The sequence below is a fragment of the Artibeus jamaicensis genome, unplaced genomic scaffold (genome assembly GCF_021234435.1).
Source record: "Artibeus jamaicensis isolate MK-2021 breed Jamaican fruit bat unplaced genomic scaffold, CSHL_Jam_final scaffold_660, whole genome shotgun sequence".
In the NCBI taxonomy this organism is placed as follows: domain Eukaryota; kingdom Metazoa; phylum Chordata; class Mammalia; order Chiroptera; family Phyllostomidae; genus Artibeus; species Artibeus jamaicensis.
Window position 1 is genome coordinate 2,628,542 of NW_026522052.1, and position 24,508 is coordinate 2,653,049.

General features: G+C 51.4%; 2 protein-coding genes across 2 annotated transcripts in view; one reads left to right on the forward strand and one right to left on the reverse strand.

Annotated features, from left to right (window-relative positions):
• Positions 1-13,332, forward strand: part of NCAPD3 (non-SMC condensin II complex subunit D3) — a 61,689-nt gene extending 48,357 nt beyond the window's left edge. Inside the window, exons 25-35 of the mRNA XM_037138288.2 lie at positions 2,461-2,598; positions 2,835-2,968; positions 3,174-3,373; positions 6,065-6,175; positions 8,015-8,197; positions 9,028-9,194; positions 9,389-9,528; positions 10,411-10,488; positions 12,457-12,531; positions 12,614-12,674; positions 12,759-13,332. Coding sequence (XP_036994183.2) covers positions 2,461-2,598; positions 2,835-2,968; positions 3,174-3,373; positions 6,065-6,175; positions 8,015-8,197; positions 9,028-9,194; positions 9,389-9,528; positions 10,411-10,488; positions 12,457-12,531; positions 12,614-12,674; positions 12,759-12,867 — 1,396 coding nt within the window. The 3' untranslated portion in view covers positions 12,868-13,332. The remainder of the gene's footprint in view (positions 1-2,460; positions 2,599-2,834; positions 2,969-3,173; positions 3,374-6,064; positions 6,176-8,014; positions 8,198-9,027; positions 9,195-9,388; positions 9,529-10,410; positions 10,489-12,456; positions 12,532-12,613; positions 12,675-12,758) is intronic.
• A 949-nt stretch (positions 13,333-14,281) lies between these two features.
• The window catches only part of JAM3 (junctional adhesion molecule 3), a 77,788-nt gene continuing 67,561 nt past the window's right edge, over positions 14,282-24,508 (reverse strand). The window contains exons 4-9 of the mRNA XM_037138285.2: positions 20,242-20,394; positions 19,567-19,769; positions 18,584-18,683; positions 17,025-17,154; positions 16,878-16,932; positions 14,282-16,524 (exon numbers count right to left, since the gene is read on the reverse strand). Of these exons, the coding sequence (XP_036994180.1) occupies positions 16,489-16,524; positions 16,878-16,932; positions 17,025-17,154; positions 18,584-18,683; positions 19,567-19,769; positions 20,242-20,394 (677 nt within the window). The 3' untranslated portion in view covers positions 14,282-16,488. The remainder of the gene's footprint in view (positions 16,525-16,877; positions 16,933-17,024; positions 17,155-18,583; positions 18,684-19,566; positions 19,770-20,241; positions 20,395-24,508) is intronic.

Consider the following 24,508-nt stretch of genomic DNA (forward strand, 5'->3'; position numbering starts at 1 on the left):
CGGCAGCTGGGATGACACAGAGACAGGAAGCAGCTTGCCTCAAGTTTCAGATAGACTTCTGGTGGGAATGGGCCTGAGCCCCCAGTTCTAACCCGAGAGAGACCGGATCAGGGCTGCGCCTCCATTAACAGCAGCCTTCATCGTGCAGATCTGCTTCCGAACAGCATCTGGCTTGGGGTGACCTCTGAAGGGAGTTGGGACTTTGTTTCCCACTAAATCTGAAAACGGGCGTGAACAGACTGCTCTTCCTGTGTGCCTCACAGGACTGTTGGACACCTGGGCTTAGATTCTTAGTTAGAGAGTGATCATTTGTTTCCGCAAGATTATTATTACCAGATTTAACTGGTTTTCCTTTTAGTTTTCACATAATGCAGTGCTTGCTGTGTGAACTCTAGACTGTCACTGAATTGGTGGTGTGAGTAGGTATGGTTTGTATTCATTGTCCTCAGGGATAAGGAGCAGGGCGTGCTTAACTTAGTGAGACCTCTGTAGAACTGGTGAAGTTTTCTATCCCAGGCACCTGACAAGTGCTACCTCTCACCACCCCAATGGAATGCTCCAGGAGGCATTACCGAGAGGGCTAAATTCTTCTAACTTTCAGCTGACAAAGTAGTTCCTCTGCGCACTTACTGAGCTAGGAGGGTCTGCGAGCCTCCACCCACCCCATCAGAGCTGCAGAGGGCGCTGCGGGCTAGCCGTGCTGCGCACTGCGCTGGACTGGGCCTGGTGCAGAAGCTCTGAGCCTGCTCTCAGCCTTGAGCAGATGGCCTTCTCTGCGTAATTTATGTCACACTGAATTTATTTGTGTAGCTGGTGAGCCTGTTATTTATTCACTAGGGAATAGACTGAAGTATCTTGTTTAGTGGTTACTTCACCCTGTATGTGTTCTTGATCCAAAATCTAAGTAGGTGAGCATTTGACATCAGATTCAAGCCCAGAGCAGCCCCTCTTGCAGAAGAATTATTGGGTTCTGTCTGATTTTACACTTTCATATGAATGACTTCATGTCTGAGAAGAAAACCCAGGTAGCTGCTCTGCCCTGGTAGGTTGGCCGTGATAAAATACCAGAGAAGGTGAAGTCTTGGGGTTTCTTTGGGGGTTGCTTTTGTTTACTCAGTGGTTTTCTTCATTCTTGTCACAGAAGGTTTACTGAAGTAACCCTGGTTTAAAAAGAACTTCATCAGAGGCTGTGACCTCCTCTGCCTCTCTGTCCCAGGTTCCGAGGAAACAGCTGTTTCAGAGCGGATTCGGAGCGTACTGGACCCGTCGGTCAAACGGCACTTCTCGCTGGCCGGGAGTGCCTTTCTGCTGGGACTGCCCCCATTCAATGGGGTTTTGCTCTCACGATTATGTCAAGCTGCTCCCTTATTTCCTCAGCGCATAGTCCGAGTGTCGTGATTCAGAGCGGGATTTTCACCCGAGCTCATTTCTACATCGTGACTGCTGAACCACCCCATGACCTTTCAGTGCTGAGGGTGCTGGTGTGAATGAGCCTGAGGAGAAGCCTGGGTTTGACGCGCCTCCTGCAGGCCGTAATGGGCTCAGCAGCAGGGGACAGAACGCTGGGCCCGTCCTTGTCCCCACACCTGTCCTGTGGGGGCTGCCTGGTGCGCCTGTGCAGGTGGAAATTGCACGTAGCTGTGAAGTGCAGTGAAAACACTGCTGTGGGCAGTGTGAGTGGACCCAGGCACCTGCACCTGCAGGCCGGGTCCCGGCGCCGTCTCGCCGACCGTGCCGACGACACAGAAGCTGTCAGGGACCCTGAGGGTGAACAGTCTGGCCTCCGTTGTGTTCCTTGGGGCTGGGAAACCATGGCATCGGCCCTTCAGGTTGGTGCAGTGCTGGCGACATCAGGGCCGCCTGTGTAGTGTTGCGGATGCGTGCTAGATGCCTCTTGTGGGTCAGGTACACGGGAGGAATGAGAGCCCGAGGCTGGCTGAGGAGGGTGCTTGCCATTTTGACCCAAACTATGAAACTCTTGTAATCAGTCATGGTTCTTGAAAAAGTTCCTGGTACTAAGGTTGCTTTTCGTTTCCTGCTGTGGGCAGCAGACGACAGGCCAGAGGTCGAAGGCCAGAGGTCGAAGCCCAGGCGTCCCTTTCGGCTGGTTGTACTTGTTGCATCAGCCTGCAGGACCACAGCCGCTGCTTCGAGAGTGGTTGGGGGCAGCTCAGTTGTTTTCCCGTTTGAAGTGTCGCGGAGTAGTGCCACCGTTTTAGATTTGGGAAGGAAACTTGGCCGAGGGGAAAGCCGTTGTGCTGACCTCAGATTCAGAAAGGATGCTATTGTACAAGAATGGACAGACGGAGCTGCATTGTGTCTTCTTTTCGACCTGAGTGAAGCTGAATGTTGGGAGAGGTTTAGCACCCCTCACCCTAACTCACAGTTCCCCGCTATTTCACAGAGCTCTTGTTGCTTAGCACCTGTCTGCAAATAGCCAATGGTCTCTTTCTTTTGCAGTTTCGGGGAGCTTTGCCTGGCTCACCTGTTACTGAAGAGGAACCCTGTCATGTTCTTCCAACACTTCATTGAGTGCATTTTCCACTTCAATAACTACGAGAAGCATGAGAAGTACAACAAGTTCCCCCAGTCAGAGAGGTCAGTGAGGGCCCTGGGGGCGGGGGGAGCAGGGAGCCCAGCAGCAAGCAGGGGGCCTGGCCCCTGGCCCTGTGACTTGGGACTCCGGGTGGGCTCTGTGCTCCTCTCCGCAGCTCATAGTCCTGGGGAAGTGCTTGTCACCTGGGGGGAAATGGGGGGGGGGGCGCTGTGAAACACTGTTCAAGTCCCAGTCATCTTTGCCCATGTGACGAGCTGAAACGGTCTTGTTTTGCCAGAGAGAAGCGGCTTTTTTCACTGAAGGGAAAGACAAACAAGGAAAAACGGATGAAAATCTACAAGTTTCTTCTAGAGCACTTCACAGATGAACAGCGATTCAATATCACTTCCAAAATCTGCCTTAGCATTTTGGGTAGGCATGCTGCGTTTGGGGCGAAATGTCTGTGTTGCTCACGGTCTGACAGGTCTGGTCCTGCAGGGAGCCCGCTCGGGGGCCTGCTCGGACACCACCCCTGCCCCACAGACCCCTGCAGCCCAGACGTGCGCGCCTAGCTCTGTGGGGCCCACCCTCTGGGACCCCTCTGGTTCTCAGCAGCCCCTCTTTTGCGCTCTCTCAGCGTGCTTCGCCGATGGCGTCCTGCCCCTGGACCTGGAAGCCAGTGACTTACTCTCAGATACCTTCGAGGTCCTCAGCTCCAAGGAAATCAAGCTTTTGGCCATGAGATCAAAACCAGATAAGGACCTCCTGATGGAAGAAGATGACATGGCCCTGGCGAACGTGGTCATGGAGGAGGCCCAGAAGAAGCTCATCTCCCAGGTGAGTGCGTGCTCTGAGTGGGCCCGGTCACACGCCAAAATACGGGTGGTCTTGCCAGGAGGCTGACACCGCTCTCAGCAGTGGCCGTAGTTCACCTGGGTGGCGATCATTCTCCATCTGTGTTTCCAGTGACAGCCTCGCATGAGCGAACCTGTTCCGCTCACCTGCCTGTTCGCTACCGGACACCTCTGTCCAAACTGAACTGCTTACCCCTTCTTCCTCCTGTCCCTCCCGATTCCCCACAGTCTTCTGTGTGGGGGAGGGGCCAGGCACGTGTCCTTCAGCCAGCAAGCGTAAAAATTGGGATTTGCGTCCCTGCCTGGGGCAGCTGGTTGCCGTCGTGCTGTCCAGCCTCAGTCTCTCATACCTCACCCGGACTGCTACCCCCATTTCCCGCCTGAGCCCCGAAGACCTCAGAACCCAAAGAAACAGACTGATCCCACTCTCTGGGTCCATTTGAGCTTACCAATCCATCTCTGTCTTCCGCTTTCCCTGGCTCTGAGTTTATGTCGGCCTGTGCCGTCTCGGGGGTCTCCTCAGCACCCTCTGTGCCTCTAGTTTCCTTCTGTTCCAGGCTGTGCGCCCCTTGCTGCCCGAGTCATCTTTCTGCAGTACAGATTTGACCACTTTGACCTCCTGCTTAAAAGAGGCTAAAGGCAGACTGACAGCAGGGGGCAGCAGGGAACTTTTGGGGTGATGGATTGTGGGTGATAATCTAGATTGTGCACTAGGTTACTCAGTATATGTGGGGGGACCCAAAGAAAATGGAACTATCTTCGGGAGGGTGGGACCCTTGTAACGCAGGCTTCCCCTGCTAGGTGAGTGTTCTACGAACCCATCTGTATCTGTACGAGCTGGTGGTGTTGTGAGAGGCTGTGTTCTGCTTCAGTGAATTTTTTTTTTAAGACTCTTTCAGTGTGTTTGCCCATTTCATGATGGGTGATTTGTGAGCGCACTTGCCCGCTCTGCACTGAATGTTCAGCACTGTTTGACCAGAAACGGCATGGCCCCCGTGCCCCACCCTCCTATTCACCTGATCACAAGCAACTTCTTTGGTTTCCGTGCATGAGAAAAGGCCTTACCAGGGGACTTTTGCTGGTTGGAAAAGGTGAAACAAAAAACAGCAGAAGCAGGAAAAGGCATCAAAATTGATGAGTTCAAAAACTGTTTTGAACAGTGGAAAAAACTTCTAGATAGGTGTATTGCATCCAATGGAGAGTACTCTGAAGGTGACTGAAGTTTAAACATGTAAGAATAAATATACAATGTTTTATAAATAAATGCTGCAGCTTTTTTGTTCCCCCTTCATATTTTTGTTAGGTCACTGAAGTGTTCACTTAACACGGGCAGATGTTATTGTATGTAAGATATACCCCACTAATGATATTTTTAATAAGTAGGTTGGTGGTTTCCTGTCATCTTCCGAATGAAATCCTGACCCCTCAAGGCACACAGAACTCCCCTGTCTGCTGCGCCGCCCACACCCTCTCTGCTGCTTTCTGCTCTGAGACCCATGCTCTGCATCACCGGTCCTGCCTCTGGGCGCTGGCAAGCAGCTGCCTCTGCCTGCAGAGCCCGCTCCCACCTGGCTTCCCTTTTCTGCAGCCTGATTCCTATGCACCCTAAGGACCATCTTTTCAAAGAAGCCTCCCCCGATCTATACTCCTGTTCACCCCTTCCTTCCTAAGCATCCTCTTCCACAAGTTCCTTAATACCCTGCTGCTCGCCACAGTGTGGCACACATCAAAACGCAGACTTCTCGTCTGGTCTAGAAGTCACTCGAAGGCAGGATTCCTCTCTGTATCCCGGAGGTTAGCTGTGTGTCTGGTGCACAGAAGGTGTTTGGTGACATTTGCTCAGAGAATGCGTTTAGGCCACCATATGTACCATGTGCCTGGACACTATTTACTAAGTTGTCTGCTTCTCTACTGTGCCCTCCTTTTTCAGAAACTTCAGTAAGACCTTTCAGAAATGATGATTTACAAGCAAGAAACAGACATTCATGACTTTAAATAAGAAAAAGAATGCTTTTTGGATTGAAAATGACCAATCTTGCACGTGTGCTATTATAATGAATTATTTTTAGTTCCAAGAGACTTACTGCAAAGTGTTTCTGGTTAGTGACCATTCACGGTAAAGAGCATGAAGGCCTGGTCAAGTTGTGGACTGGGTGACCCCTGGTACTTTCCCAAGTGCACACCAAGTCACACGAGGCAGGGAGAGGTGCAGAGCTGACCGACTTCCAGCTTCGCCTTCTGCTTCCGTTGTGGTTGCACCAAGGGGAGTAAAGGTGTCTCTCAGGACAGCTCCTGCTGCCCTCATTTTCACTGCACAGGGAGGGTGTTTGGGGGGGAGCTCGGTGTGGAGGCAAGGATCTGTGATGGGCTTGCCTGGGCGCTCGGAGCCTCCCGTCAGGTTACTCAACGTGTTCCGAATTCCTTGTTGTCCTCTAGAAAATAAGAATAGTGTTTATTCGTGTCCTGCTTTACAGAGCGCTCCTCATGTTTTGAGGTAATGCTTATAAAGTCTGCAGCACAAAGGTGATGTGTGCTTCACAATTACCACAATCAAAAATCAAAAGCAAACTGATACAGCACATCAGATCTGCTAGAGAAAAGAACTGGATCCGGGAGAGTCTCTGTCCTCCGAACCTGATGCATCTAACACGTACGTGCCTTTGTGCTACTGCAGGTTCAGAAGAGGAATTTCATAGAGAACATCATTCCAATCATCATTTCCCTGAAGACCATGCTGGAGAAGAAGAAGATCCCAGCTCTGCGGGAGCTCATGCACTATCTCAGGGTAAAGGGCTGCCTCCTGCTTTGTGGTTGGGGGCCCCGCCCCCAGGTCATCACTCTGGCTGGGAGGGGGCCGCTCCTTAGGAGGGGGCCGCTGTCTGGTGACTGGAACTTCACGGGCCTCTGAGCCAGAGTCGCATCGTTTTAGACCTCAACCAGCCAGGCGGGCCTTCGGCTGCAGGGGAGACAGTGAAGGGGTCGGCCAGAGGTTGCACAGAAGCTGCTGCTTTTCTTGAGCAGTTGAGTGTGTGAAGGGCTGACCCCTTGCCAAGCACGTGTGGCCTTGACCAACCATTTAGATTCCGTTTTGAAGACTTTCTCAATGGGGGTCAAAGGCAAAGTCATCACCTTAGTTCACTCTGGTGAGGGATAAAGTGACCTTGGGCCTCATGTCGACTTGGGCAGTATTTCCTTTAACACAGTCTCTGATTCACAAATCAGGACGCTCCTGCCCAATTGCAGCGTCTGCCAGGGAATGCCCACCGGAGGCCAGGCTGCCCTCGCCGGCCCCGCCGAGCTGCCCCCTGAGCCGCCAGGGGGAGCACGCGCTTGGTGGCATTCGGATGAGGCCTCGGGCCTTTCTGTCCGAGTCTTTCTTCAGAAACAAATGCAGCACTTTTCTTCCTTTTTCTGTCTGCACTGTGCTGTTCCCTCCTCAAAAAACGCCAAGAGTTTTTTTTTCAAAAACAGCTACCACAAAATTACATTGACTATAATTTTTCAAATAGCTCTTATACTAAGGAATTTAATGTGGGAAAGATGGGCACATTGTCTGGAAAAATGAGAATTTCTAGTTGTTCTTTTATTTTTATCGCTCTGTATTAAATCTCATAAAAGGAAGAAACAAGAGCTTTCATCCTAAATCGACTACTTGCTTGAACACTCAAGAGCAGTAAGTCTGTCTCTCGTTCATGACGAGGCGCCCCCCCCTGGGGGGGGGGCAGCGCACAGCCGCACTTGGAGCCTGCAGTGGAAGGGGCTGCGGCACTTCTCCTTCGACCTCTGGAACCGCTCTTGGTGGCAGCTGGACAGTTGGCTCACTCCCTGCCCTTTGCTGGGCCTAGTTGGGGCCACGATGTATCTTGTTCCCCCTCTGATACTGTTAGGTGACATGGTTTCTTTCTCCTGGCAAGGAGGCCTGGTCCCTAGCAGCCTATTAAGACCTGAGCCTGTTCTTGCCCTGACAGGAAGAAAAAAGGCTTTCCTCCGAACCTGCAGAAGAGGCCCCCGGGGCAAGGGGGGGCTGGGGCTCCAGAGCCACTGTCCCTGAGGAAGTGGGTGTGGGCAGAAGAGTGGCTCTGGAGCTCGCTGCTTCCCATACTGGGCCCCAGAGGCCCCGTCTAAGCCAGGACAGGCCACGCGTCACCACCCCACCTGTCCCTGACTTGAACCATGCTGCAGGGTCCTCTGAGTGGGTGGTGACCCAGGGCCAAGCCAGACCAGACAGATACCTCACCGTCCCCCGCCAACCTTCAGGAACAGAAAGGGGTAGCTGGTGGTGGCGGTTCTGTGCCTTGTTAAAGTTCTGCTTTAGGCTAAGTTTGTGTGATTCCTGCCATCCAGAACCTGGGAAATTACCTGGTGACTGGCACCTAGGCAGTAAGTTTCCTAAGAGATTGGAACTCTCAGTTATTTTCTCACATCATACTCTCTTGCTCGTGTGGTCAAGCGCAGGTGATGTTTCCTGGGAAAATACCGTTGTGTTAATTAACATGGTTGATGTAATAGAAATAGTCCACTCTTAGCAAAAATAAGTCTTACTTTTCCTGTTATGATTTATTAAGTCATGTTGGAGAGCACATTTATTTAAGAAAGCATTAAAGGATGCCTCTGTCTGTTCCAGGAGGTGATGCAGGATTATCGGGATGAGATCAACGATTTCTTTGCAGTCGACAAGCAGCTAGCGTCAGAACTCGAGTACGACATGAAGAAGTACAGCGAACAGCTGGCCCAGGAGCAAGAGCTGGCAAGACAGGCAGAAGGGGACAGGGCGGCGGAAGGCGCTGCAGGGACCCCAGGCGTGCAGGTACATGGGCAGCCCGTAGGTCCGACCCTCCTCCCCTTCTCTCTGCTGTGCAGAGGTGCAGGGGTCCGTCTGAGCTAGGCTTCAGGAGTGCTGCTTGTGGCCCAGTGTTTGTTACGTGGGGTGGGCAGGAAGCTGAGTCGAGGAGGTGCCCCGTCCCAAGGCCCTGTGCCTGGAGCCTGTGTGCAGAGCCATTGTGGTAAGATTGGGGAGACGTGTGAATGCCCAGGAAGCAGGCTGGCAGCAGTCTCATCCGACCTTTAATCAGAGTGAACTGTGGGTAACTGGACCTTCTGAGGCTGCTTGTTCTGCTGGCCTGTCCTCCCCGCATCCCCTGTTGAGAATAGTCTGTAGCCAGGGGTGTTTCTAGAGAGTGGTTACTTCCCTGAGAAGTCCAGACAGATCTGTTGCCTTAAAAACGTTGAACACACCTGGCTGGTGCGGCTCAGTGGATTGAGCGCTGGCCTGAGAACTGAAAGGTTGCCAGTTCGATTCCCTCTCGGGGCTCATGCCTGGGTTGCGGGCCAGGTCCCCATTTAGGGGTGAGCGAGAGGCAACCACACAGTGATGTATCTCTCCCTCTTTTTCTCCCTCCCTTCCCCTCGCTAAAAAATAAATTAAAGCTTTTTCAATGGTTTTTAAAATGGTGCAGACAGACTGACGTTCTCCTTGTTCTCTGACACGACAACACCTGTGTGTGGTGTCTGCCAGCAGCGCCGTTTCTGAAGAGAAGGCCCTGCTCACCCGGCTGGCGGGCCGTGAGGTAGGGACCTGCGGGCTTGCTCCCAGCACGTCAGGGGTCGGCGGTGAACGCTCCTTATCTTCTCCAACAGGTCGCACCAAGTTTAGAAATAATGCCAGCTCCCGATGGCCAGCAGAATGGCCCTGGGCCCCACGGTGTGGGCCAGGCTGCAGCTCACAAGTCAGGCCCTGGCCAGGCCCCGCTCCCACCCATCTCACCCGAGACCGGGCAGGTGAAGAGGTTGATGCCCAGAGCCAGGTATGCAGCCCCGGGATCCGCTGGCATGCCGTTCCCGCTGTGCGTGTGGCCCTTGTGTTTGCACCGATGCTTCACTCCCGGCTCTTTCACGTTTGAAATGAGTGTGGCTGGGGGCGCACTAGAAGGAAAGCGGGTAGCGGGTTCCGTGTTTTCACTGACGTGCTTTCTGCACGCCTGGGGCGTGTTCCCTGCAGGTCCATGTCTCTGAGCACCATTGCAATCCTGAACTCGGTCAAGAAAGCCGTGGAATCGAACCGCCGGCGCGGCCATCGGAGCGTAGGCGTGCTGCCTTTCACGCTGAACCCCGACAGCCTGGACGGAACCCGGCGTCGGGGTGAGTCTCCCCGAGCACCTCCGCTTCCCGGCTCCCTCACGGTGACTTCGGATGCAGACAGAGAACAAGCCTCCTCCTTCCTTTTACAATAGTTTCTGTTTTACTGTCTTCAAAACAAAAAACTTTGGGGGCTTAGCATTACAGGTTAAAACAATGCATGTTTGCGATAAAAGATTTAGAAGAGATTGTGAGATAGAAAACTCACCCATGCTAGTGTGTTATTTTTTCCTTCTATTCTACTCTTCACACACGTGTTTGGTTTTACTTATAAAACTGTGGTCTTGGTGTGCATTCTGATAACCTGCTCTCCTGCACACACTTCTAATAGTCGAGTGAAGTTTCCCACGAGCCTTTCTTTCGAAACTCATCTTCTGGTGGTCGTGTGGCCTTGTGCCCGCAAAGTGCCTGCTGTGTCTGGCTGCCCGGTCCTGGGAAGTGTGGGTGTTCTTCCACATTTTGAAGTAAGGTCACAGTAAGCAACCTCGCACACATACCCTTATGCACATGTGATCTTCAGCATTAGCCCCCGCACTCCGCGAATGTCCTAGAATTCACTCCGCGTTGCCCTCCCACCATGGCCCAGGAGTGCCGCTGTCCTACTTCGAAACACTGGCTCTGACTTCCCACTTTCTCTGTTGAGCTTTATAGGCCAAAAATGGTTATGGTTTTAACTTCCATTTCTTTGCATTCTAGTGAGATTGGGCATTGCCTCTCATTTTTTCCATTTTTTGTATCTTTCTGAACCACCTCTTTATAAGAACACTTTATATGGGATATCAACCCTATCGTGTGTCTTCCAAATGTTGTTTCTCATTTAGTTGTTTTGCTCTTTGATATTGTGTCGGGTTTTTGAGCAGATAAAACTTTCTCATCTTGTTGCAGCCTCTTCATGTAGCTTGGAGCAGGAGTCCAGTGGAGGGGTGGACCCTGTGGCCAGAAGAGCCATCAGCACCCCCGACAGTAAGTGGCCGGGGGCGGGGTGTGGGTGGGCAAGCTGGCTTCCCCTCACTGCCCTGTGGCCTCCGCATCTGCGAGAGGTGCCTGGGAGGATTACTGATTCGAAAGCCCTCGGTTGCGTTTCCTCTGTAGTTTGTACCTGTGCGTTCTGCTGACAGCCTAGGCAGGGTAACTGTCAGGAGGTGGTTCATCTCTACAAAACCAATAGGCAAAATGCCGCCCGGCTCCCCCACTCTGGCCCACCAGTGGCACTTGGCAGGAATAAAGAGTTTTGCTAAGTGGAAATAAGTACTTTTCAGAGCTAGATTTTAACAAATCTGAGGGGTGATTTGGTGAGTCCTTCTTCCTGCTGTAACTTGGGCAGCAAAGATGCTTCTGCCTGTGATTCTAAGGGTCTACGAGCACACGGGGCAATGACTCTTAAGAGCTACTGCATCAGTGCTTTTGTGAAGGTCAGAGACTCATTGCCTGGACATCCACAGGCTGTCAAGCTAGAAGAGAAAGGGGAACTTCAACTGGGGAGTTCTCCAATTGAAGTCCCTCCTGGGGAGGCCTCCCAGAAAGAGGAGTAGGCCAAGTGGAGCTGTCTGAATGGTGGTGCCGAGCGCACAGTTCTGCAGCGTCTGCTGGCACGCTCCCGTAGCTCAGGCACAGGGCCCTGCGGGCGCGCCGCTGCACTTGAGGACACAGACCGGAAAGGTCTCCCCGGTGCTTCTAGGAAGGGCACAGTGTGAGGGGGACGTCTGGACTGTGCAGGTCACTGCAGAGGGGTTCTTGCAGTGGGCACAGCAGGCTCTGCCAGGACAGTCAGCTGCTTGCACAGGCTCAGTGCTGACTGGTGTGATAGCAGCTCCTGCAAAGCGGTCCAGAGCACAGAGGAGGAGGAAGGCACTGGGAGAAGCGACACCACCCGGTCTCAAAGAAGGGGAGGCATGATGTAGCAGGCTCAGGAGAGCCCTCCAGGCAGAATGGCCCGTATAGAACAGGTGTGCCCACCGGTACCTGCTTGGAGAATGCTGAGAACCAGAGGCCAGCAGCCTGCGGCTTGTGTGTGCACTGGGCTGTGAGGGTGGCTGGGTGTCCAGCTCAGACAGCATACCCTGAGCCAGCAGGGGACTTCGGCAGGACAGTTACCTTACCAGATCTTGAAACCAGTTTACCTCTAAATGACATGGGGGATAATACCTCCTCAGTCACAATAGCTGCTCACCTGTCTTTAGCACTTAGCTTGCACCAGTGTGTGAAAGACTTAGCGTGAATGATGTCATCTCACAGTGATGCCTGCCCGGAGGTTAGCACATTTGTATCCCATTTCAAAGGTAAAGGGACTCGAGGTCCTTAGAGTAGTTCCCACAACCAGTAAGACAGAACCAGAACCCAAACCCTGGGTTGGGTTCAGAGTCTGCTCTACACCAGCTCTTCTGGCTCCTGAGGGTGAACTGGAAGAAAAGGAGGCCGCAAGCAGGTGCCCCCTGTGATGGATCAAGGGTGAGCCTAGCGAAGCCCCCCGGTGAGGAAGCAGAGGGGGCTTCCAGCGGTGACTGGGGTGACTGCAGGGGCGCAGGGACCAGATGGAGTTGGCGCAGTGTCGCACCCTCAGGCATTCAGGGCAGGGGTGACAGGCGCTGCGGGACTGAGGGGAGTCTGATGTGGAGCTGGGCTCCTGGCCTGTGGGCAGTGACTGCAGCTGGGGCGTGGGGAGAAGCCAGAGATGGGGCGCAGCGGTGCGCAGGCACCCCTCGCACGGTGTAAGCAGGGGAGTGTCAGAGAAGGGAGGTCAGGAAGGCGGCCTCTTCAGCACTGTCACGTCATCCTACAAAAAGGTCAAGTGAGGCCTGGCTGACCGGAGGCTGCCTCTGTATAAGACCAAGCGAGAGCACAGTGGAAACTCTGAGTCACCTCCCTTCGGAATTCTCTGGACTCAGGTCCCTTCCCAGCCCTCCGCTAACCCTGCCATCTTCCCCTGCCCAGAGCCCATCGCCGAGGTCACATTTGAAGCAGGAGTCAGCTACATCGGCACGCCTCGCACTCCTTTTCCAGTCAAAGGCAAGTTCCCTTCCTGGCAAACACCCGTTAGCCACTCTGGAGTCCTGGGAGGTCTGATTTTGTCTGTTTGACTCCCTTTCAGAGAAAACTGGAGCCCAGGATCAAGGAAATGACATTTTATGTTTATCGTTGCCTGATAAACCGTAAGCTACCAAGAGTTCCTTTTGTGGTAGGTGTTGTCAGCTTTTTCTTAGTTCCAGAACGACCGTGGTCTCTTCCTTCCCTAGGCCTCCGCAGCCTCAGCCGTGGAACGTGAAGTCTCCAGCCAGAAGCAAAGACAGCCTCGCCCCCAGCAGGAGGTCACTGAGGAAGAGCCCCCTGAAAACAGCCAACTGAAACGGGGCGCGTCAGGGAGCGTCTGGGCCGTGGGAGCCAGGACGGAGGTGTTCTGCCTGTGGAGAGGCAGCGCGCCGCCTCCCGCAGGCCCTGGGGGCGCTTCCCGGCGTCACACCCGCGCTCGTCCCTGTGATTCTGGCACCCTCCCGCTGTGGGCCTGTGAGCTGCCCACCCCTGCAACGCCTTATGAAATATACAGTAAAAAAACGTGCACGGTAATAGAGAAATGCCTTAGCTCTTCAGTGCTCTAACTTGGCTCCACATGACAGTATCCGGTCCATTTTGGTGATCTTTAAGGACCCATTCTGGTCCCTAAGGAACACCACACATTTGCTTTCTTTAACTGAATGCTTTACAGTAGTTCCTCATGTCTAATGACAAGATTTTGATTGTAATATTTTTCTATTATTTATGAACTGCACATTCCTTTAAAAAGTGTACAGCTTTTTAAACAATAAAAGAGGTTAAGCATAAATACAGCCTTCTGGTATTTTTTTGGCAATAGAATTTTTCTATTTTTTTGAGCACAACTTTTATAAATATCTTAACTTACATAAAATATTTAAGAATAATAAAACCAGCCCTGACTGGAGTGTTGTCAGGTGCACCAGAAGGTTGCAGGTTTGATCCCCGGTCAGGGCATGTACAGAGGCAATTGACTGCTGCCTCACTCTCCACCCCCCTCCCCCTGCCCCGCACACACACACCTCCTCCATCCCTCCCTCTCTCCCTTCTTCTCCATCCCTAAAGTCAGTAAACATATCCTCAGGTGAGGACTTTAAAAAGTAATTAATAAAACCAAATCTTCCCTGTTTGGGAAAAACGACTCTTAAGATTTTCATCTGTCCCCCGCCTTTGGCCCCTGACAGACACTGCCACCTCCTGACAGCACTCGTCCGTCCCTCCAAGTGTGTAAACGTGGTCCTGCTTCTGGAGACACTGCCGCCTGCCCCTCGCCCCCGAGGCACCACCACTAATCTGTGCTGATGGGCCGCCAAGCCCCGCTCCCACAAGCGGTGCGGCGTTAGTCTGCTGCTGGCACCACCGGGCGACCTCGAGACAGGGATGGCGTGTTTTCTCCAAGAATGACCAGGAAGAGATTCGCTGGGTTCAGATTTTATTCCCAGGACTACCAAAGCGAAAGAAAGGGTTACCGTGTTTTCAGTGTAAACGTGGGGTTGGCTTGGGGGGTCTGTCCCTGTGACCCACCTCAGCCTTCCCGCATGTGAGCTGTGGCCCTTGTGGACACGCCATCGGTTGAGGGACTTGCAGAGCTACCCAGAGGGGACAGACTCATTTCCCACTCCTGTCAACGGGGGTGGCAGTCTGTCTGAGGGCACTTACCTAAACAAAGTGCCAGGAGGAAGGCGTAAACCCAGCACGAGAGGAAATAAAGAGACACAATAAGGCAACGTTGATTTTTTTAAAAAGCTTTTATAAGTGAGGTTTAACAAACATCAACTTACAGGTGTGTTAGTACAAGGCCGCCACATCTATGTACACAGGAGCCACACCAAAGGCCACCACAGCCTCGCACAGGCCTCGGTTCTTAGTCACATCACATCTGAAAACACGAACGTGCCTCTGCTGTCCTAATTTTCACGGTAAAGGCACCGGCTCCCCAGACTCCACAGTCCACAACTCTCCCGTCAGACCCAGTCCACAGGGCACCAGGGCCTGAGGTTTTAGGGCACAAGAAGGGGGCAAAAAGGCCACCCTACCACTGTGACAACCAAGATCCCCACTGATTAGGAAAAGGGGAGGCTGTCCCTTTAGAAAAGGTGAAGCTGAAGGGAGAGCCCCAAGGTAAGCATTCAGGACACAAACGCACAGGTCGGTGGGCGCCCCCGGGTGCGAAGACTTGTCCCGCCTGCTGCCCACCGTCCCACGGCAAACACTCCACGCGGCTTCGACTCCAAGTCAGCGTGGGTCTCAAGTCTCAAGTCGTAAAAACCTCAAAGTACAGAAAACTAAGACAATGCAAATTTAATCCCAAGGTGACTATGTTCTTATATAAAAACTACCGTCTAAGCACACAATGGAACCCAAGGCATTCCTCCGACAAGCTCCTTGCTTCAAATCACATTATGATAAGTTAACTCGGCATCTTATCTGAGGCCAAGAACATCTGCCCTCGGAGAACAAAGGCTTGTCTCTGCCATCCCCCACCAAGGGTGCGGTGTTGTGGGTGGAGCTAGAAAGCTGCCTTTGATTTGGGCACTTCGCCCTCCTCGCCCTGGGCCTCCGGCCCTGGCGCTCTGCCTGACAGCCTACCAGGCCCGCTGGTGCTGGGCGGCCACAAGACAGCGCACTGCGAAGTGAGAGCCTGGTGCCTTGGGGCTTTCTTCCTAGTCAAGAGGAATTCACTTTCTTTTAAAAATATTATTATAGTGAACAGATTTGATTCAAAACTGCCTTTGGCCCCGGAGAGTCTTATGAACTACACAAATAAGTGAATTTAAAAAAGCCAAATAGCAGTAGCATCTGTTTCATGAGCCACCCACAACCAAAAAGGGCCCAGCCCAGGGAAACCCCAAGGCTGGGATGCCACGGGGAGAGGATCTGCCACTCCTGAAGTGACACCTAGGAACTGTCCTGGGCTGGGCTGAGTGCCTATGGGACATGAACAGGATATTAAAGCCAACCAGGGCACAGAGCCACAGCCAGGGCGTCAGAGGTGCAGGGCAAGCTGGCGGGCTGGTCTCCGGAGTTAGTAGCCGACACCCATGCAAGCAGCAGATGTCGTGAGCTCAACCCGGGAGCTAACGGTTTGCACGGACTGTGGCTAAAGGCTCTGTTTTTTGAGAGAGATGGTAAACAGATTCTGGCATTACTTAATCGGAGTTTTTAAAGGTTGCCTAAGCAACAATGGTCTGATGTATAGAAAGCGCAAGTTCTCTTCTGAAAACTGCTAACGCACGTGTGGGAAAAGGAGTGTTCTGGTAAGCCTCCTGGAGAGGGGTCCTCGGACAAAGATACTCTTAATGTCGACGTTTGCCAATTTAACTCGAGTAGCTTGGCACTACTACCATAGGTTGTGTGTTTTCTTAAAAAAAATAGGTTATCTAACACTGACAACATATTTACAGTTTAAATAGAAATTTCAATAACCAAAATACATGTTTAGCAAAAATTTAGAATATGAAATTCTATAAAAGAAACACCCATAAAAAAGCAGAACATTACTTGAGTACCACTTCACACTGCGGCTGGCGGAGGCGGAGGCTGTCCCCCCCGCACCGACGCCTCTGCGGATGAGCGGGGCTCCTCCAGGCAGGGAGGCCCTGCTCCCAGCAAGCGATTCACTTTTCTGGTTTGGGGTGGTCTGTAAAATGCTGACCCAGGAAGAGTCTCCAGAATCGACACCACGACACTGACCGACAAAGCCTTTAACGAGAAACGGAGCAGGACTCTCCGTGAGCCACGGTGCCCATCTTGAGGAGAATTCTTTATTTATGTGGCTTGTTAAAAAGTAAGAAAGGAGTAGCGGTCAACTTTGGCCAAAACGAAAAGCTTTTTTGCAAGAGTGTCCAGCGCTGTCCAAGGGCACTGCACTCCGAGCTGCTCCGTGCAGGCGTTGCCAGGGGAGGCGGCGTACACGCCCAGCCACGCTGCTGGCTTTCAGATCACGAATGAGGACTTGTGCCTGAAGTCGCCCTGCAAAGCCAAAGCCAAGTTAGAGCGCAGCCGTCCTCCACCAGTCAGGGGCCGGCAGGACGGGGGACTAAAGTGGTGGTCAAGTGCAGGGCCCCATTCCCAGAGGACGAAACTGGCAAAGCAAATCAAATGAATCGTCCTGAATAAGTGGCACCGAAAGCTTACGACTCTAAGAGCCCTTGGCACGGACATGTTATTGTGAACGCTGAGGGGCTCAGGGTCAGGACTATCCCTGGGAGACTTCTTTGCTAGGGGCCCAATTTGGTTTCCAAGGAGGAGTGTCACTGTTCCTGCTGGGATACCTCGACGTGTAGGTCTCCCATGTGATACCTGCTCGGTCCCCTGCTCCGTACCTCCTCATCTGTCCTGATATAGTTAACTCCATCTGGCTTCCCCGGATTCTTGTAACTGTGAAGTAGGAGAAGAGGGTAATTCAGTGATCACTGCTTACCACCCTAATGCCAAATGGAACATTGTTTTTCCACAAAAGACAGGCTCACCTTTCCTCACTCTGTTTGCTGTTGATGAAGTACCCACGTCTGTACGCACAGCAGATGCCCACAGTTATCAGGGTCAGGACGGCAAGGACGACCAGAACCCCACCAATAATCCCAGCGATGTTCAGGTCGTCTGGGTTACAGGAAGATTGACAGGAGGAAGGATGCCTGTTGACCTGCTACACCACCTCCCCGCCTCTATCCTCCCCGCCCCCTCTGCCCCTCCGGCTCTTCCAGCCAGAAGAACAAAGTGAGAACATGTTAAACTCTTTCTTTCCTAGACACACAGGACACCACAACCCCTGATCTCAGCTGTGAGAAGTACTGAGGCGTCTACAGTTCAAATGCTGTTACAGTTCCTGCTGTAATGAATGGGGTCTGGCACTGCGTGTTAAGATGGTCTCAGAGAGCCTCTAACTAAATCTCTGCAAATACTACAACTGGAAGAAATGGATACACTATAAAGACAGAATTAGGAGCCAGGAGTCTTACGGAAGAAAAAATCTGAATTTTTGGGACTTCCCTTGGCTGTGATTAGCTGGGAGAAGAGAGCTAGTTCCCAGCAGTGACAAATTCGAGGTGAGAGTAAGACCCTCGCTGGGTGCTGGGCCTCTCATCCATGGGCCCCGGTGCAACCCTGACGCCGTTTTCTCATCTCTGGATCACGGGCAAAGGGACTTGGTCCTGTCTAGTGTGACAGCACTTAGGTAGGGCCCTTTCCTCGGTGCAAACAAAAATGCAGTGAAAGATGCGCAGGGGATGCATCAGCAAACTCCCCCTACCCCAGCAGAGCGGCTCTCAGTATGAGGGCATGTTTAAAAATCAGCTGGAACTTCCGATTTTAAAATCTCAACTCCCAAGCTCCATCCCTAGAGATTCCCCAGGTCCGGACTCCTCCTCTGGCTTCCTGCACACACGCTTCATGACCTCCCTGGAGAGGGGCCTGTCGAGTTGGGGGGTGGTGCTAGAAGCTGAATGTGGAACAGTGATCCCAAATGGGTCTCACGGTGGGGCAAGTCTGGCAAACACTGCTCAGGGGTGTGTGCACGTGGGGAGGAGGGAGGGATGCGGCCAGTCCCCAGGTGTTTCTGACTGCCCCACCTGCCCCCACCCTGGCTTTGACACCTCGTGCTCCAGGGCCGACGCTGCTGCTGGGAGGGCGTCGTCACAGAACAGGAGCTAACACTCTGCTCCTCTCACTGCAAAATGGTTACAACTGGGTGGGTTTCTGAGGACTTCACACAACCTTATGTTTTTATCAATTACAAAGTAATGGAGTTGATTACACTCAGTTAAAAGCTATGTAATTAGCCATGTTTCCAACACCACAAGGCTCTAAAAAGTCTATTTTGAGGAGATAAACATATTGCAAGGACCAGTTATTAGTCATTTAGCTATTACTCAGAGCTTTCTCATCTTTGAATGTGCCCGAGTGGATCTGGCTGGACCCAGTCACTACGGAAGAAAGCAGAAGCGCTGACTCAGCTGATGGGCTGAGACTAAATTTAACATGTTCTAGCCACTTGCCAGTCTTCAGGAAACCTTTTCAAAAAGCAACTCACAGACTTCCATCTCCTGCTCCTCACACTTGGCTGAGCCCGCGTCGTTGGAAGCGATGCAGTAATACCGGCCGGAGTCCTCCTTGTGAACAGCGCTGAAATCCTGCTCCCAGAAACCACAAGGGAACAGTGAGACCAATGAGCAGGGCAGACCCCCAAGGGCTGGGGAAGAAGACCCTGCCCCCCTCCACCCCCCTCCCGCCGACCTGCTCAGCCCAGAACACAGTAAAGTGTCTGCTCCTCAGCTCCTGGTTCCTCTTTGGCTTCTGGGTCACTGTCTGGGGTCCCTCCTGATATTCTCTCCTGACACTTGCCTGAGAGCTCTGAACAACAGATGCCCTTTGGCATATGGAGAACGCAAAGCCTAGCACCATCCGGAAGGAGAGGCGGGGCCTGACTTTGATTCAGGAGAAGGGACTCTGATAATGAGTGTTCCTCAAGCAACATGTTGGCAACACAAACACAGAGGGTCCCATCCTATACCCCGCCGGCTCTCCTCTGCAGTGAGGTACAGCGCAGGTCTGCAGTCCTGGGTGTCCTGGAGCCTGGTGTGAGGCGTCCACAGAAGGTCTGTCCCCTATGTATGGCCAATGTGCTTCCACCTCTTCCCTGACCCACCCTTTCCCACTAAGGTGCTTTGATTCTTTTGAAACAAATTCTAGACACATTTTATGCACAAACACTTCAATAAGCAACCCTAGAAGATATGAAATTTTTAATCATGACTACAATACCATTATCACGCCTAAGGCAACAGACAATTCCTTACTCTCAACATCCAGCCCATTACCAGATGTCTCTGGTTATCTCATTGTTTTACAGTTGGATATTCACATCAGGACCTTTTCCTGGGAATGTCCGACATGCATGCTCAGCTCCCACCTTAAAAGATTTCGTTCTCTCTCCTAACAGCTGCTCTTTCCACAAGGGGCTGCCCTTGCCCCAGCAAAGATGTTTCCATCCTCGCCTCTCAGAAGAGGTCTTACCAGAGTGCCCGTTTCAGAGTTCATGAGAAAAGAGGAGTTTTTAAATCTGGGGTTGGTCCTGGAATCTTTCGGCAGGGGCAAGTCATTGCGGTACCAGCTGTAATGTGGTGGGGGGTGGCCCTCCCGCTCCTGGCAGTACAGCGTGGCTGCCTTGCCCACAGGCACAGCCTTTGGTACTCTGCACACCGGAGGGACTGGCTTCACTGCGGGAGAAACACAAGGTGGTGTTCAAACTCAGTGTCACAGCTGTATTCTTATTGGAGCCTGAAATAAATCCGCTCCTGAAACAAGAGAGCCAGCCAAGTGATCTGCACCACTGCCATCCCCACGGTCACGTGAGCCTCTAGACTGCATGAGATGCGCCCCCTGAAATGTGCTCCTGTGGCTCACCCCCAGGCCCGGCACAGCCCACAGCTGTTCCCAAGGCCTCCACCTCCTGAGCAGTGCCTCCTACCGCTGGTGGAGGCAAGTGGCAGAAACTCTGCCTCCATCTCACCCTCCACCCAATTCCAGCACTCCCAGGTCCCTGAGGTCTCCCCCCCAAGTCCTGTGATGCCCTCAGCAATGTGGCTATAGAGGGAAAGAAGGTAAGAGCTGGTCTCTTTTTTTTCTTCTATATAGAGATTCATGAAGCCTGAAAGGGGGAACCTACTTTAAATTCGTATGAGCCCCTACCTTGCACAGTTAATTCAATGACAATCTCATCCATCTCTTTGCGGTCGTTTCGAGCCACCACCTCACAGCGATAGAGAGCTGAGTCTGTTCGGGTCACATTCCAGATCTTCAGAGAGGTTTGCCCAAATAGCTCTGCACGACCTGCCAAATCACCTACAGAAAAGAAGACACAGGGCACTCCAAGACTCTGGAAAGATGTCTTTGCCACTCGAAGAAGGTGATTTCCAGGCCCGGCACTTGGTGCTGCGGTAAGAAGACTACAGACTGGCTTCAGTCTCCGTCCCTCTGTAACGGAGGTGAACTCTCGGCCGACACCGAGCACCGGCGCAGTGCCTGGTGTGTACGAGCACCCGTGGCGTGTGTCTGTTTTTAAGGCAGGGACCTCATTTCCTTCTCATGAGCCTCAGCAGGGGATCCCCACTAAAAGGAAAGAAATCAAACTAACACCACTGAATAAAACCACAGATGACGCGGCAAAAGAATGAAGCCGGAATCCCACCTCACACCATCGACACCAAAGACCTTACTGAAACGTGAGGTCTGTGAAACTCGTAGGAAAAACGCAGACATAAACTGTCATGACCTTGGATCGGCAATGATTTGTTAGATACGACACCAGAGGAACACACAACTCTCTCACACACACAGTTACATTCACCTTCACTGGACTCCCATAAAAATAAAAACTTTTGTGCTTCAAAGGACACAGCGAGTGAAGGACACAATCACTGAATGGGAGGAAACATTTACAGATGATGTATCTGACAAAGGAGTAGTAACCTGAACACAGGCCTACCCTGCAGATGCCACAATGAAGCAAGTAACACAAGAAGCGAGTTTTAATCTTTTTGTTAGGGGAGGGTCTTGCCTTCAACTAGTTAGAAGACACAACCATCTGTAAAGTGCCATAAGGTGAGGAGCAATAAAACGAGGCACCAGTAATAAAGAATTTGCAAGTCAACAATAAATAGGCAAATAGCCTAATTAAAATGGACAAAGAATTTGAATAGACATGTTTCAGAAGATCTGCAAATAGCCAATAACTACATGAAAAGACACTCAACATCTTCAGTCACCAGGGAAATGCAAATCAAAACCACAATGAGATACTGCTTCACACCCACTAGGATGGCTAGAATCCACACGGTGGGCAATTACAAGTGTTCGTGAGGATCTAGGGAAATAAACTGCTGAAGGAATATAAAATGGTACAGCAACTTGGAAAACAGTTTGGCAGTTTCTTAAAACGCACACACACAAACACACAAAAACCTATATAGACAACTACTATATGACCCAGCAATTGTACTGTTGGTCATTTATCCCCAAGAAATGATGTCCACACAAAAATCTGTACATAAATGCATTCATTGTTGATAACAGCCAAAAGGTGAAAATAACTCAGATGTCCATGAACTGATGAGACAATAAAATATTATCGATCCCTGTTTTATAAAAGGAAGTAATGACACGTGCTACAACACGGACGAGCCTTGGAAACAGCATGCTCAGTGGAAGAAGCTGTTCACAAAGGACCACGTGGTGTGCGATTCCGTCTCCACGAGGCGTCCAGAGCAGGCAATCCCTTCAGGAAAAAGTAGATTGGTGGTTGCCACAAAAAGGGCAGGGGGCGGGGGGCAGAGCAGTGGAGGAGATGGGGAGTGACAGACTACCGATGGGTACAGGGTTTTCTGTGGGGGGCAAAACAGAAGTGTTCCAGAATTTGACAGTAATAATGGTTCATGTATTTGCTGAATATACACTTTTAAAAAGTGAGTTTTTTGCTGTTTGAACATCTCAGGGTTTTTTTTGTGTTTTTTTAAAAATATATTTTATTGATTATGCCATTACAGTTGTCCCATTCCCCCCCATTTCCCTCCACCCTGCACACCCTCTCCCACCCACATTCCCTGCCTTTAGTTCATGTCCATGTGTCATAAGTTCTTTAGCTTCTACATTTCCAACACTATTCCAACACCCTGTCTATTTTCTACCTACCATCTATGCTACTTATTCTCTGTACCTTCTCCCCCCTTCTCCTTCTCCCACTCCCCCGTTGCTAACCCTGCTTGTGATCTTCATTTCTATAGTTCTGCTCCTGATCTAGCTGCCCTCTTATTTTGCTTTTAGAAACTAAGCAAGCCCTTAGTTTGCTTTTGTTTTAGGTGTGGTTGTTAATAACTGTGAGTTTGCTGTCCTTTCACTGTCCATATTTTTTTACTTCTTTTTCTTAGATAAGTCCCTTTAACATTTCATATAATAAGGACTTGGTGATGATGAACTCCTTGAATTTGATCTTATCTGAGAAGCACTTTATCTGTCCTTCCATTCTAAATGAAAGTTTTGCTGGATGGAGCAATCTTGGATGTAGGTCCTTACCTTTCATGACTTGGAATACCTCTTTCCAGCCCCTTCTTGCCTGTAAGGTCTCTTTTGAGAAATCAGCTGACAGTCTGAGGGGAACTCCTTTGTAGGTGACTGTCCCCTTATCTTTTGCTGCTTCTAGGATTCTCTCCTTCATTTTAATCTTGGCTAATGTAATGATGATGTGCCTTGGTGTGTTCCTTCTTGGGTCCAACTTCTTTGGGACTCTCTGAGCTTCCTGGACTTCCTGGAAGTCTATTTCCTTTGCCAGACTGGGGAAGTTCTCCTTTATTATTTGTTCAAATAAGTTTTCCACTTGTTGCTCTTCCTCTTCCTCTTCTGGTACCCCTATAACTAGCATGTTGAAACATTTAAAGGTGTCCTAGAGGTTCCTAAGCCTCTCCTCATTTTTTTTGAATTCTTGTTTCTTCATTCTTTTCTGTTCGGTTATTTCTTTCTTCCTTCTGGTACACTCCATTGATTTGAGTCCCAGTTTTCTTCCCATCACTACTGGTTCCCTGTACATTTTCCTTTATTTCATTTAGCATAGCCTTCATTTTTTCACCTAATTTGAGACCAAACTCAACCAATTCTGTGAGCATCCTGATCACCAGTGCTTTGAACTGTGTATCTGATAGGCTGGCTATCTCTTGGTCACTTAGTTTTACTTTTTCTGGAGCTTTGATTTGTTCTTCTGTTTGGGCGATATTTTTTGTCTTGTCGCACCTGTTATGTATGAGGGGAGGAGCCTTAGGTGTCCACCAGGGCGGGGCCACCCAGTGGCTGGGTTGTGATGCTGTATGTGGGGGCGGGGTCAGAGAGGGAGTAATGGTGCTTTTTCCGCTCTCCATTGGATTTCAGTCCCTTCTGCAGCTTCCCCCAAGCAAACGGGACCTTTCTGGTGCTGATTCCCATGTGGGGGAGCCTGTGTACATTCTAGGACCCTGTGGGTCTCTCTAATGAACTCTCCTGTGAGGCTGAGAGTCTCTCCCTGCGCCTCAACTCCCACAGGTGTTTACAATTGGTGTTCTGAGGCTTATTTCCCGGCACTAGGACCCTGGGTTGCGCAGTCTGTCTCGCTCCCCAGTTGCCTGGTTTATCTGCTCATGAATGTGAGACAGCCTGGTCAGCCAGACACCTTGTTCACAGTGTCTTGGTTCATAATTGCCACCTCGCTGGGTCTGCCCGTTGCCACCCTGCACCTGGGGTCCGCCAGCCGCTGCCTGCGCACCCGGGGAGCCTTGCACGCTCGGCACCACTGCCCTTTGTGCCGCAACCCCTCTCCGCCAGGCCGCCCGACTCCGCCCCTCCTACCGGTCTGGATAAATGTGTCTGTTTTAACTCCTTGGTTGTCTGACTTCTATACAGTTCAATTTTCTGTCAGTTCTGGTTGCTTTTTTGTTTCTAAATTGTTGTTGTCCTCCTTTTGATTGTGCGAGGAGGCACAGTGTGTCTACCTGTGCCTCCATCTTGGCTGGAAGTTGAACATCTCAGTTTTTAAAGAAGCCTGAAGCTTAAGAATGACAACTAAAAAAGGAGCTATGGCACAAAAAAAGTAGTAACTAATTACTACTAAACCCGTCGTTTAGTGAAAAGAAGAATTTAGGATAATGTGGTACAAACAGCGAACTCTCCTGGCGGAGGACACACACTTCCAGAGGCATTTGCCGACAGGAAGGCCTGCTGTCCAGCGGCCCTGGGCGGAGGACTGGAACTCACACACCAGAACATGGTGGGTGAGAGCCCGGCAGGAGGCGTGGGAGTGGTCCTGGGTTGAGAAGGCCAAGCAGACTGGGTGTCCCTCCAGCCCTCTCGCTCTGTGTGGCGAACAGTCTGCCCACCCTGCGGGCTCAGCGTGAGGCCTCTAATTCCCAGAAATGGAAAGCGTCTGGGGGAAATTCCC